The following is a 14562-nucleotide window of genomic DNA, read 5'->3' as shown; positions in this document are numbered from 1 at the left end:
CTGGAATGGGGACTCTCCCTGCAGAGCCCCCAGTGACTGCCCTGGCAGAGTGGGAATGTGCCCAGACCCCGAGCCAGTGCTGCCCAGGCAGGAGGACCAGGAAGGCAGCTCGGTGATTTTTGGCTAAGTGGATTGTGCTGCCTCTGGGCAGCTGTGAAATACCCCATGTTTGACCAAAGAAAGGGTTAATCATACAATAGAAGCCCAGGCTACAACACTAACACACACATGCTGTCTTAAAAGTCAACCAAAAAATTTTCCAGCAAACCCTTTTTCTGCATTTTAGGCTCACTTATCTTTTTCAAAAAAAAAAAAGGTGTCAGCTTCCTGTCAAAAACACCGACCCTTCTTTGAACATCCCAGCACTAAGGGCTTGTAATATCTACTCTGAAAACACCAATGCTGTGCCCCCAAGGAGCCTGGGTTGGCTCCTTGCACTGTAAATCAGGCTCCATGGACTGCTCCACCCAGATGCACAGTAGGGTCACACTTGATGTGATCCATCTCCAACTCCTCCAGGAAGGGCAAGCCTGGGGCATCACAAGGGGATGCTCTGAGCAGCAGGGAGGAGGAGAATATGAGCCAACCACTGTTTCCTTACAGAAATATTTTGAGCTGAAACATTGTAGTTTCAGGCAAAAAAAAAAAAAAAAAAAAAAAAAAAAAAGGAAAAAAAAAAAGTTTATTTCACAATCACACCAGCAAATTTTCCCATAGAAATTAAGATTTAAGTTATTCTTCTGCCAAGGAAACGAAATTCCTTTTTCCAAATCAGCCGTACCAATGACAGGTTTTGATGCAGCAATGACAGCCACTTCCCTGACATGGAGATACAACCCAAATCACAAAGGACACAACTCCACATACCCTCCTCCACATGATGCTCCACCATCATCAAAGCCCAGCCACCCACAGCACAGGGGAAATGTGTCACCACAGCTTTATTGGTGACCTTTCCATGCATTCTGAAATGGAGTGGGGTAAGGCTGCTCTCATACCCAGCACTGGGCTGAGACTAATCCAGAGATGTGCCCAGTCAGCCCCATTCAGCACTGCTTCTGCTCTCTGAGTCCCACTTGAAACTGATTCTGTTCTGTAATGAAATCTCAGTTCCTGGCCTGAAGCTTCTCAATGAGTAATTCCATCAAGGAAACACTTCTTGCAGCACCATTCACAGAAAGAGATTAAGAATGGGGAGCAAATATGTTCAGAAAGCATCTCTACTGAGCCATGCTCAGGGATAACCTCTCTGTCCACATGCCTTTGGTCATCAGTTGGAAAAGTCACTTTGTGATGCACCCAGTACTTGGCAGCATGCAGTTTTTGCACTTTTATCCATACCCAAATGCATCCTGGTGCAAGGGGAGACCAGGACACTGCTGTGACACAGCAGCAGCCACCAGGCACATTAGCTCCCCGAGATCAAAGGCGCCGCCGCAGCAAAGAATTTAATTAAAATGTTAAAATTAAAGGGGAAAGCATCCATTGTTTCATTTTTTGGAGGCTTGTTTTTTCAAGCCAGGACCCCATTCCAGCCCAGCATGCTGACTGCCCTTGGAGATGGCAATGGGCAGAGCTCGGATGGATTCTCAGCTTCTGGCTTTGGTGGTAGGGGAATCCCATGCTTGCTTTGGTTTTCAAGCACAGTCCCTAAAAAACCACTTGGAGAAACAGCTCAACTCCAAAGGATAATTACTGCAATTCATGCATTCTGCAGTAATAAACCCATTTCCAGTTTCAAAACGAACCCCACTGGGCTGGGCACAACATCCACCCATGGGCATCATTCCCCTTTATAGCCCCAACAAGGAGCTGTGACCTTGCTACATTAAACCAGCCCCCTGCCACCCCTTTTTCCATACAAAGATTGGTTTAACCAGGGTTAAAAACCTCTGCTGCAGGACAGTGACTTTTTTGCAGGCAACACGGCCTCTACGTGAGCAGTAGCCAGGGGGAAGCAACTCTGTGGCTTTAAACTTGCACACAGATGGGGGCTCGTCTTGGTTTGTTTTGCTTTGAGCATACCTCCAGCACACAGCCAAGGAGAGGATTATTCTCAAAACACTTCCAGCAAGGCTCAAGTTTGCTTGTTAAATAACTGTAAGATATTTCCTGGCATACTGGGGTATTTTGACTTGGATGCTGCAGGCAGCCATAAGCCGTAACATTGCCCACACCAGGGAGGCTGAACCAAGTAACCAGTTTTATCCTTGGCTTTTGGGAACATGACAAGGAAGGTTTTTCTGCTTCCATGGTATTATTTGGGGTGCCCCAGAGGCACCTAATATTAGAAAGCTTGGCAAATATTGTGTCAAACACGGGACCCCAAAAAGAACCACCTAGTGTGCAGGCACCAGAAGATCTGAGCTGATCAATTCAAGCCAAAGATGTTTGGATTTGCATCACCTGGGAAGTAACACAGGAGGGCAGAGCACTAACATCAGGACAAGTGAAGACTGAGGATAGACACAGTAAACTTTTTTTGAAATTCCAAGCTTTACTGAAGAGCTGTTACTATAAATTACTTCCTGATGTATCAATGATCTTGCCAACATTAGGTAGCATTTCTTTCAGAGATTTTTCTGGGCAGAATTTCACCCTCACTCTTCCAGGTTCTTGAGCACTTCTAGTGAATATTCAGTCAGGCTGTTTGCAGCAGGCTCTGGTATTTATCATGCAATAAAGATTGAGTTGACAGGTCAGTTTTGCAATAGTCAGATTTGTTTCTGACTCTGGGCCTGGGACCGTGCACCTTCCAGCTGAGAATTTGTAACACTTTATTAGAATCTTCCTGCCCCACAGCTTTCCTTAACACAGAGAAACAGGAGACTACCTCCCCACTGCTGCCTGCCATACCTCAGTGCCTACAATACTTGTTGGGATCTTCTTAGCAGAGAGATATCCCCAATCCCCCTGCAAAGGCTACTGCATAGGGTGTTATGATCTTTGACCACTCTGGAAACACTCAGGCTTGTCACTTGTGCCTTGTGACAGCTCTGCCAAACTGGGGCTGGGGCATCTGGGACAGGGAGTCCACAGAGCTCCCCCCAGCTTTCATCCCAAGCTCCAGGATGCAGCATGTGCTGCTCCCACAGCATCCATTCAGCAGCTCCCACAGGCTTTGCCTCCAACACAGCCTTCCCCCCAGATGCCAAGGCATTTTGGAAAAGGCACAGACACAACATCTCGTTCAGAGATACATATTTATCTACCCGTTAAAGCATCACAAAAAAAAAAAAAAAGGAAAGGTAAAACAATAAAGGGCAATGAGTTCATTCCTTCAGCCTATTCTGGCCTGTTTTCCTGGACCATGAACACACCCCACTGCTTCACAGATCAAATTTGGCTCTAGACTCGTGAGACCTTTCTGCTTCTCTCCACGCTGAGGATCATAACATTGCTTCATGCCACAGATGGCTGCTCGTCTGGAAAACCCCCTCTCTTGAGGGGCCACGTCAGTCTAATCCTCTGCTGATCCTTCTCCTCCAGCAGCTTTATGAAAATACTCCACTGTGGCAGGAACCAAGCTGGCTGGGGCAAGGCTCTTGCTCCCTCTCACCACAAAACCATTGGATCATTTTGTATGGAAAAGACATTTAAGATCATCAAGTCCAGCCACCAACCTCCTCTGAATATGACTGACAGGAGTTCTCACCTCACCCTGCATTTTAGCTTTGGTTTGAACCGTTGGCAAACACACAGCACACACAAAAATCTTCTGGACTGTGCACATGGCCACATCCATAGGATGCCAAGGAAGAAACACTGAATTATTTCTGTTTATATATAAGGTTCTCAGGGAATACTTCCTTACTTGACTGAATGCCATTACCAAACCCTTTTAATGCCATAATTTACATCTACAATTATAATCACTGAAACCCTCATCATTTTATGCAATTTAAGCAGTTCCTTAAGAATGAGGAGCAATACTACCTTCTCTAACTCAGCAAAGCAATCTGAATGTCAAAACACTGCATCCAAAGACAAACCAGAGCAGTGCCTACAATGGCCACAAGACAAAACCATGCAAATTAAACAAAGCAAAAGCTGGTAGTTAATCTATATTCAGCATTCTTTTGCTTTTGCCAAAAAGCAAGCAAGCTGTCACCTTAGCAACTCCATCATACTTTGTGGTACATATGCCACTTTGAACAAACACCTTAAATGCAGCACCTCCACACTGTATGCTCCTTCCCATGATGTTCTTTCCAGCACTTTGCAGTTCCCCCCTGAAAATAAATTCCATTACGACCTCTGTGGCCGGTTGCTGGAGAGCCAGCCAGCCAAGTGCTATTTCCCCCACTGCACCCCAGGACCATATTACTACTTAAATGCTTTTATTCAGTGCCAAGGAGAAAGCTGCACATGCAGAGGTTTGGTGTGAGCACTCTGCCTTCCACCACCAGCCCTATGCAGAGCCCAGCATCACCTCTTTCTGCCTGTCCCCTTCCCCAGCATCAGGAAGAGGTCCCCTCTCCAGAGCAGAGTGGACACTTCAGACTCCTGGCATCACATGTAGTGCCATGAATCCAGGTTAACTCAGGAATCACAGGATTCAAATGATGGAGAGGTTTTATCACAAGTACCTCCAAGCCTGTCCTCCTCTGACTGCAACATTTGAATCCAGAGATGTCAACATGCAGGGCCCTTACCCGGGGCTCCAATTATGCAGATGCTGATTTACAGGAGTGATGACTGAAAGATCTCCCTCATAAAAATTGTCAAGGAGACTTTAACCATGTATGCCTAATGGCACAACCCTCTATCTCCAAGCATCTTTTTGAGAGTCTGAAAGTCAGATAATTTTTGTTCTTCCTTTCACAGAAACCTGGTTTGCATATATAATCAAACCTAGCATTAATGAATTCCTAGCATAAATCTCCCTTCTCATCTTCTATTCCTAATGCTTCAAACAGCTACACTCGGATAGAACCAGTGGATTCTGCCAAGAAGATGGCTTACCATGAGGAGATGCTACCAGTTTCACCCAGGGATTCCCACTGAAGCAGAAAATAAGTCCAAAAATTCCTTGCTTCCTGGAGCACTGTTATCTCAGCCATATGTGCTGATCCCACGTAACTCATTTATACCAGCTCCCACTCTGGGCTGCTTGAGAATCATCAGGACTTAAGTGAATTGTTAGGTGACCTTTTAAAACCAACTTTTCCATGATCACACCATGAGCCTAACTGGAAAATAGTAGACACTTCTCAGTTGAAAGATGACATTTATTTGCAGTGTGGTCAGGCACTGCTGACCTTTTCTCCTTCCCTCCTTGTCTGTACCAGCATTTATACCATTTTAACAGCAACTTTTTGATGGGACAAGATTAGCACGGTTCTCAGTTTCCAAGCAAATACGCACACAGATAAATGTGCATGTGAACAGCATACAGAACAGACAGCTCTCTGCAGTCTGCATAAAAAACATGGGATCACAAGACAGATTTTCTGCTCTTTCACTTGTGCTCAGGGTTTTCAGTCTTTAGGGCTTCCATCCTTCTTCTGCTCTCCTGCAGATGGTTCATCAGTGCCAAAGGTTTCAGAATCACAAGACACAAAGAAGCTGAGGCTGGAAGACCATAAGGTAAAATACCATGTGGGCACTGCAATTACTCTGCTGCCATTATCCCAGTCCCACTGGCAGAGTGACACATGGCTGATGTGGCTTTCACATCTGCTTTCAGCAAGACTACAAAAACTTTTCAGTTCTTTTCCTACTGCACACAACAGAACCTGGTATCTAACAGCAAAACCCATCCCCCAGTTCTTCCTTGTAAAAATTCCTTGTCCAACAGTTTCCTGCCTACAAACTACTGATGTCACCATATATATTCAGATGTCATATGCCCAATGACAGGGACCCATAGAGCCCACTGGCAGGGCCTGGGTCTCCGAGACACTCATATCCTGTTCTTGCACCATGGCAATTTTTGTCTGTAGAGAGCTGCTGTGTATTTTGCATGCATTATACTAAGCTGCCTATAAGAAATCATCCAATTAATGACAGCTTACAAAGAAGGGTTAGTTACACAGTAATTACCTTTCTAATATTAAAATACCATAGAAATGGATTTACTTTTTTTTTTTTATTAAGTGGCACAGGGCTTATTGACCTGCTATTACACATACAGGACCTTTGGGGTAGTAACTCAGACCATGTTTTCAAGAACAGCTCAGTACCTACACCCCAAGGCAGACATCAAAACAACTGACAAATTTTTTATATGTGTTTGAGTACCTTACACATCAAGGTTCAAGGACCTAGCACTAAAATCAGCATCTGATCCTGGCATTGCATAAGCAACATCAACAGGCAGAAAGAAATATTTTATTAAAGCTCTTTTTTCAGTGTGAGCTCAGAGAAGATCAAACACTCACCTTTTCCAGCCCTGCATCCAAGAGGAGCACTAAGCTTCAGCAAGTTTACCATGCACCATCTCCTAGAGCCTCTGCCCATGCCAAGACAGCAGCCCTTCTGGTTAAGCAAAAACCAAACAAGCACAAGCAAATGTGATGAAGAGCCCCAAGCAACTATAAAATATCTCAGGCCTATAATACGCTATACAGAGCAAACTAATCACACAAGAATTACCTTCTTCATTTTTTTTCCCATTTATTTTCAGCCTCTCAAGATTTCTAGGCTTTTCTGGGACACACTTGAAGCATGCAGCTACTTACGTCCATTCATACGCATGCAAATATAATCCAACAACAGCACTCCATGACCAGATGAGCAATCAGCATTAGGACAAAAGGCAAGACTTATTATCCGTCTTTCAAGATTCAGATTCCTTTTGCCTTCCAAACACACGTCAGTTTATGAGGCAAGGGTTGCTAACCCTTTCAGAAGCTGCACCATTAAAGGAAACCTGACTCTTGCCAGGCTAGCAACAGCCTGGCCTTTTTCCTGGCTCTCAAGTCCAATGATCAAGCACATGATGAAGGCAAGGAAGCACAGGAAGATCAGCTCAGTCTGTGTACACACAGGTTGTTGAAACCACCTTGTAATTCCTTTGTCCAATTTCCACCAGAGATGACTGAGGTTTTGTTGTCCAAATGCCCTGAGCTGCTTTGGAAATCTATGGCACAGCCTATGAAGATGCTCAGGAGCAGTGATGATCTGCACCCATGCAAGGCCTGGCATGTATTTTTTTTTGCTCAAAGGCAAGAATCAAAACAAGTCCTCTGACACACGTGGGTTCACTGAACCAAGTCCATTTCCAAGTTGTCCTATAAGAAAAGCCCCAGTGTCCACCAGATTTGTCCTGCAACATAAATGACTCCCACCTTCCCTGACAGAAGCAGCACAGAGCTACTTCCCCAGTCCTTGTGCCCAAAAGACTCCTCTGCTGTGCCCACACCAGCCCGGGCAGGGCTGCAAACTGGGTGACCAGGGAATTTTAAAACACCCCTCTCCAGATAACCAGCCAGGCAATGACAGTGCCTCCCAACTTGGAGGAGGTGAAGTTTCTGCACCTCTGCAATTTACCAAGGATTACAGGGAAAGGTGTTAGGGACAGCACTGAAACTCCTGCTGCTTTACACAGAAACTGAACAAAACTCAGGATGCCCTGGGTCTGCAGGAAAAAAAGTTGTTGGTGGCAAATTACAGCAAGGAAGCAGCACAAGTAAATAAAAACCTCATCTTAATAACAAAGTTTCCGGTTTTAGAAAAGTGTTTTTGCAAGTGACCACCTGATCACAGGTGAGGTCCTGGATACACACATCCCAGGGATGCAGAGCCCTGCTTTTCACTTGTTTTGCTTTTGTAGGGCTCCAGAGGGGCAACAACTGTAAAACAAGTGGCCCACAACTGACAAACGTGCTCACTTTTTTTCAGACCCCAGTAAAAGCACATCCAGAGATCCACACGACTGAAATTAATCCAGGGAGATGAAGGAACATATTTCTTCTCTTTCATCTTTCCCTGTTTATTATTGTCAGGTGCCTGCACAGGGGAACCATGAAGTTGTAATAGTGCTTGTAACATTGCAACTCGTTGTAGCGCCCCAGCAGATTACAATGAGCAATAAGCTTCAGAAGGACACCCTCTTCTCATGCAAACATCTGTGGAGTATCAGCCATGGGGAAAAAAAACAAAGGAGCAAAACCAAACACAGCTTTTAAACAGCTCTTCCCTGCCTGTGCCATGAAGCAAGAACTAACCAGAGAGCCTCCTTAGAACAGTTGTACATGGCTTTCCAAGACCAGATCTGTGATCCGTACATTGTAAGTACACAATCCAAGGTGGAGCTCTGAGTTCTCAGAAAACACAATTCCTACTTAATTGCTACATCATTTTTCGTTCTATTTTAATTTTGTTTCAGTTTTTTCTCTTTTAAGCATTCCTGGGCTTCAGCCAGCATTGTCTCTTAATGGCGTCTAAATGTAATTTCTTGACTGTAAATAAGATTACAAAGTACATGGGAAATACAAATGAAAACATATTACAGTGCTGTGAATATTCAGAAGAATCAGACTTATCTCAGCATCTTCTCTCTGGGTCCCAGGAGACAGTCAAAGGAAAAGACTAAGGAGGGTCAGATAAAGTCCTTGCTCCCCAAGACAGAGGTTGATGTCTGAGCCAGACTGCGGGTAAGCTGCAATTTGCACACCTATACACTGCTTCTGCAAGAGCTGTGATTTCACACCTGGGAAACCTACAGTCACACCTGTTATCTCCACACCTGCAAATATTTGCCCTCATTTATACATTAATTTGAGCAGCACCACTACACACGAGCTTTATTAATGACAGAGCCAACGTGGGCCTACTCAGAGTGCCCAAAACATGAGAGTGTAAATTCAAGGCCAGACCAGCTGAACCAGCTGAGTTTTCCACCCACACCATCTCCACCCTACCAGCCCTCCTGAGAAGCCCTCCATCTCTTGCTGCGACACCACAAACCTTCCCCCCAAGAACAAGAATCACCCAACACTGGAATCCCTGTGTCACCAGCTGGGCTGTGAACCTTATTCCTCTGCAGATGCAATCTGGGACTCAAGTAGGAGGTGTGAAGAGGCACCATTAATAGCATACAGGCTACAGTACACAGACAACAAGGCAGAAAATGAGGTTTTTTTCCCTGCTTTGATTGCAGAAAGGGCTTCCCCCCCACCTCTGTGTTCTGCCTGCTTGCTTTTCATGGTAGAAACCAAAAACTTGGCGTTCTGGGCAATAGGCATTAAGAAACCTTAAGTTTTCCAAAAGCAGAAGTTGACACCTTCCTTTTAGATAAAAAAAATAAGGCAAAACAGGCAACATTAAAATTACTTGCACTTGCTTTCCCAATTCCTACAAGTCTGCCAAAGTGTGTATTATGATGCAGCTGCCATGTCTCTTGCACATTGGTCACACCCCCTGACAGGTGACGACTGTAAAGGTCTGAAAAACTCATCAGCCTTAACAAGAGCAGGTTTAATAAATCCCACTGAAACCAGCACATTTTGCATGAAAATCCCCGCTCACACATCATTTAACACCTGAAATGAAACAGCTGTAAATCCAGCAATTAGTGGAGTAATTTGACTGTTCTGATCAAGTGCACCAAGGGCTGCAGGGGAATGGGAAAGTGGAGGCAGAATTGGATGGAGCATTTGGGGGTTTTGAAAATTGTAATTAGGCTGGAAAACAAAAGGAGACTGAGGGATAGATGGACATGGAGTTGAGACTAGAGATGTTGGAGAGAAGTGGAAAACAGTCACTAGGCATGGTGAGAGATGGAAGATGGGAGCAACATGATGAAATTTGGATAATCCAGAAAGCATTTCAAGTGTATATTAGAAGAAAACACTTCCACATACAGATATCATACACTTAAAATCTGCATAATTCTACTCACATGAGCATTTCAAAACAGGAGAAAGTAAGTTCTCAGGCCATCTTAAATGTGAACACGCTCTACATCCTTCTCCTGTATCCCCTTATTTCCAAGGCCTGATGCACCCCAGGCCTGACAGGAGAGCTCTGTTTAGAGGCAGCAGAGTGTGTTTATATTCCTGTATCTATACAAACAGGCAACATGCTGATCAAGCAGCCAGAGGAGATCCACATGTGGCTTTCAACCACGACAAAGGCAGCTTTTCTGTTTGGCTGCTGGAAGAAGTTACAGACTAGGAAACTGCCAAGAGAGTAAGAGTTTCCACTTGCTGTCCCAAGGATGCCAACACACTCAGGGGGAAACTTTCCTTGAAGGGCACAGACCATACCCCCACTGGCCAGAGCCCTTCCCAAAGAAGCTTCCTTCCCAACCATCACAAGACACAACTTCACCAGGCAGACAGTCAAGAGACCATGCTCCCAGAAGCCATTTGCCACTGAAATGGCTTTGGTCCCCATTTTCTGCTTCCCAGCAAGCACTGCAGAAGGTTGATTCACCCCTAGACTGATGTCTGGAGCTCAACCCCTGGATGTCCTGACTTCTTGAGGCAGGAGCAGCAGCACTGGATTGGTTTGAGGAACACAAGGGACCCTCTCCATAGTTCCCATCCAGTTCACCCCACTGCAGGGCCACCTTGTCCCAAGCCCAAGGCACCACCAGCTCCCCACCACCCAGCTCTGCTGGACCTGGTGCTCAAAGGCACCCAGCAGGGAAGAAGAGATGCTGACCATGGGCAGAGCCCAGGTCTGGGGCACACAGCTGCCCCCAGCACACCAAAAACACCCCCTGGCAAACAGCCTGTGGGTGGGCAGCGGGTGCCAGCGTGTGGCTAAAGGCACCCACGCAGGGACACAGCCCCCCAAAATATGCAGCTTACATAACCCCCCAGCCAGCCGGCGTTAGGGGAATGTGATTAATCCTCCGTGACATGTTCTGAACTTTCCGTTCAGGGAGGCTTCTCTCCTCCCGCAGACCTACTGGCGATGGCTGTCATTTGACCTGCAGACTTCACTACGAATGAGCATCAGAGCAACACACAGTGACATTGCTCCGCACACCAATTATCTGCCTCCTTCCCCGCTCGGCTCAGAGACAAGTTTGCTAAATGCATAACGAGGATTTATTTATTATTATTTTTCCCCCCACTGTTTAAAAAAAAAAAATCGTTTACATCCAGCACAACGATGAAGAGAAGGGAGACAGACAGACAGACACACACACACTCTCACACCCCCAGCCCGCCCCGCCGGCCACATCTCTGTGGGATGAGTGCCCCCAGCCTCAGCCCCTCGCCCCCAGCGCCCCTTCCCCAGCCCCGCCGCTGTCCCAGCCCCGCTCCCACCTGTTCCGCGGGGCGCAGCGCTCTGCGCGCACTTTGGGGACAGCCCCCCCCAAACCTTCCCCTGCCAAGCCGAACCCCCCGGGACTCACCCACTCGAGCACCCTGAGGAAGGCCAGCGGCTCCTTCACCACGCGGAAAGTGCCGGCGGAGGCGAGCTGCGAGCAGAGAGAGGGGGTCAGCTCCGCGCCCGCTCCGCGCTCATCCCCCTCCGCGCACACACACACGCACACCCTCCCCTTCCCGCAACCCGCGGGGCTCCGCGTACCTGGTCCACCGCCTCCATGGCGCCGCGGCCCCGCGGAGGGGAGCGGAAGGGAGCGGAGGGGAGCGGAGCCGCCCGCCAGTCGGGGATGCGCGGCGCTGCCCCCGCGCAGGCCGGGCGGAGCAGCCGGGCGGGGCCCCGCGCCCCCCGCACCGCCCCGCCACCGCGCAACGCTCCGGCCTCCGCCCGCTGACCGGCCCGTCTGTCCCCCGGCACTCCACTGCTTTCTTAATTAGTAGTAATTATTATTATTATTATTATTTTAAATCATTTTTATTTCGAGGCAGGAAGGAAAAGGAAGACGTCGGGGATTGAAGGGGGGGGAGAGGGAAGAATAAGAAGCAACAAAAAAAAAAACCAAAGTGCCTTCCCCAGCGGCTGCAAAGAAACTCGGAATATTTGGGTGCTTCGCACCCCGTTGCACCGTGCCCATCCTTCCCTGCCCGCCCTCCGCCCCCGCGGAAGCTCCGCTGCAGCGCTGCCCGCCCGCTCCCGCAGCTCTCGCTCCCTCCTGCTTTTGTAGCATTTCCTTGACAGCAGAACGGCGTTTTCTGCCTGGCATTGCCACCGTTCTGGCCTCGTTTCCCAACACAGCCTTAATAATGACAAAACATCGCGTGTGGCACAGCCTGGCAGGAGCAGCAGCTCCCTGTTCACCCCCGTTCACTGACAGTGTTCCCAGTTCTTTGTGGCATTAAAACATCACCAGGAAGGTTAAGTGTTTTATGGATGGAGTGATGGAGCCAGATCCTGACCTAGCAAAAGCTTGGGAAAGGGCTGAGGGCATAACCCATCACCCTATTTAACAGCACACACCCAGACATGAGATTCAGCCCCTGATTCTGCAAACATTTTCATTTCCACTTAATTGCCATCCTGATCAGTTGTGCCACCAAGGCACCCACCCTCAAATAGGACTTGGGCCCTAATTAGGTCATAGACCACAAAATCTACCCACAAAATACCTGAAGCCAAAGTTTAATAAATCAATTAGTTTTGCTCACACTGTATCACTATTTAAAAAAAACCAATGGAGTAAACACAAGATGCACATGGGAGAGAATGAATTTCTGAAGGTTTCATCTAAATTTGAGGTAGAGGATTTTAGGTCAAGCTTCTTCAACAAACCCAGATGAAGTTGGTGGGAACTGGGTCCAGTTCTTTTTTTTTTTTTTTTTTTTTTTTACCCTATCAAAACTATCTTTGAGGTCAGAATTGCATCTCTTCTTTTATAAGAAAAAAAATATTGAAAAAAAAAGTTGCTTTCTATGTCCTTTTTCTTCCTTCCCTAGGAGAAAAAACAGGAAAGAAAAAGAGACAACTTTTTTCTTACAAAAGTTAAAACCTTTTTATTTATTTATTTATTTAAATAAAACCTCTATAAAACACAAAACACTTCCCAGCAATTCCAGTAACTGCCTATTGGTGGCCCAGTGCCACGGGAGGCACAGTCCCTTCACACTGGCACAGGGACAGAGCATCCCCAGGTCTCCAAAAGGCACAAGCAGGTAATGAAACAATCACCCTCAGACTTCCAGCCACAGCTGCCCCCAGCGGTGCAGAGGAGCTGGGACATTGTGAGCCACCTGCCTTCAGCTCTCTCAACTGAAAAAGAAATGAGTTCCCTCCCCAAGAGAAACATGGTCACCATCCTCCCCCCTGGAGATTTTCAGGTCTGGTGTCTGATATCAGCCATATTTATCTTGTGACAGCACAAGGAACCACAAAAATTCTTGGCTGTAGGAAATTTCATTGCCTGAGGTTTTCAGTGACTCTCATGTGCTGTTTCCTTTAATAGGTTTCTTTCATATAGAAGAGACATACAGCTGTGGTTGTGTTGAAGCAGCTCAAAAACCTCCTGAGAGATTAAGAAAATATACTGAAACATTTAGTAACTGAACAGTTGACTGGGGAAACGTGGAGAATCGTTCTTTCTTAATGTTATTGATAGTATCGTCTGGAAGAAACGTGCCCAATCTCCATTTATTGTCATGGAGAACTGGAAGCCTAATTCACTCTTCCTGTTTTAATTACCTATTACAGACCTGAGCTATTTAGTAGCACTTTAACATCAGTTTTCAGAAACCACTGGAGATAGAAAAACAAAAACAAATATCTGTAAGATCTTCACCACTGGTAGGTTGGCCCTTTCTGAAAACAGGGATAGTTTCTTCAGTAGCTCAGGACACTTGGACTTGCAGCATTTACAGGAGTTCCTTCATGCTTCATTTTCCATTCTCCTTCTACTGTGCCAGCTGTGTTTTGGTTTCGTGCCCTTCAGTGCTCCCCCATCCCCACCTTTTGCTGGAAGTCCTTATAGCAGCATAGCAGCAACCTGATTTTATCATCTGTGCTCAGTGCCTCTTCTAGCTGGTATTAAGCCTTCCAGATGGCTATTAGCATTCAGACCAGCATGGCAGAGGGTCTCTCTTTGGCTTTCACAGCTGCTCTCTTCACACATGGTCCCAGTTCAGAAGTAAGAGCCTCCTCTTCCCTGTTCTTGAGCCTCCTAGTCCAATCCTTGCTCTGCAAATGACACGAGACATCTACACCTTTTTTTGATGCTACATAATACAACACCCTCTAAAAATGTTCTAGCAGAGAGTATGTCTGCAATCACTGGAAATACAGCAAGAACCTATACAAAAAGACATGAAATTACAGTCCCTGTTCACACACCTGGATGGCTGTGCTTGACTTGCATTAATCAAAACATGCTGTACAGGTGCAGTCACAACCTCTGTGATGAATGAAAAATAGCCTGGAAAGACCAGGAGTGTCTCATGAGGACTGGACCTCATGCCATGAGTCTGCTGCTGAAGGCAGGAGAGCCTCCCACCCTTTCCTTTCCTTGGAGAGGGTCCAGCAGTGCCACAGGAGAAGCTCAGCAGTGCAAGTCCTGCATCACTGCTGGGGGTGAAAGTCACCTACAGGATCCTGTGATTTCAGTGCTCTTCCCACTTCACTTTGGAAAAATAAATGTAATTGACACAAGTCTTGATATGGTAAGTTTAAAAACTAAAGTCTGTATTTTAAGACTATCATCTTGTCCAGCTACAAATAATGGTTTCT

General features: G+C 46.5%; 1 protein-coding gene across 1 annotated transcript in view; it reads right to left on the bottom strand.

Annotated features, from left to right (window-relative positions):
* Positions 1-11578, bottom strand: part of SYNPR (synaptoporin) — a 101913-nt gene extending 90335 nt beyond the window's left edge. The window contains exons 1-2 of the mRNA XM_030458287.1: positions 11494-11578; positions 11318-11383 (exon numbers count right to left, since the gene is read on the bottom strand). Coding sequence (XP_030314147.1) covers positions 11318-11383; positions 11494-11511 — 84 coding nt within the window. The 5' untranslated portion in view covers positions 11512-11578. The remainder of the gene's footprint in view (positions 1-11317; positions 11384-11493) is intronic.
* Positions 11579-14562: the final 2984 nt, after the last annotated feature.

The sequence above is a fragment of the Calypte anna genome, chromosome 12 (genome assembly GCF_003957555.1).
Source record: "Calypte anna isolate BGI_N300 chromosome 12, bCalAnn1_v1.p, whole genome shotgun sequence".
In the NCBI taxonomy this organism is placed as follows: Eukaryota; Metazoa; Chordata; class Aves; order Apodiformes; family Trochilidae; genus Calypte; species Calypte anna.
This window is presented reverse-complemented; position numbering and strand designations above follow the sequence as displayed.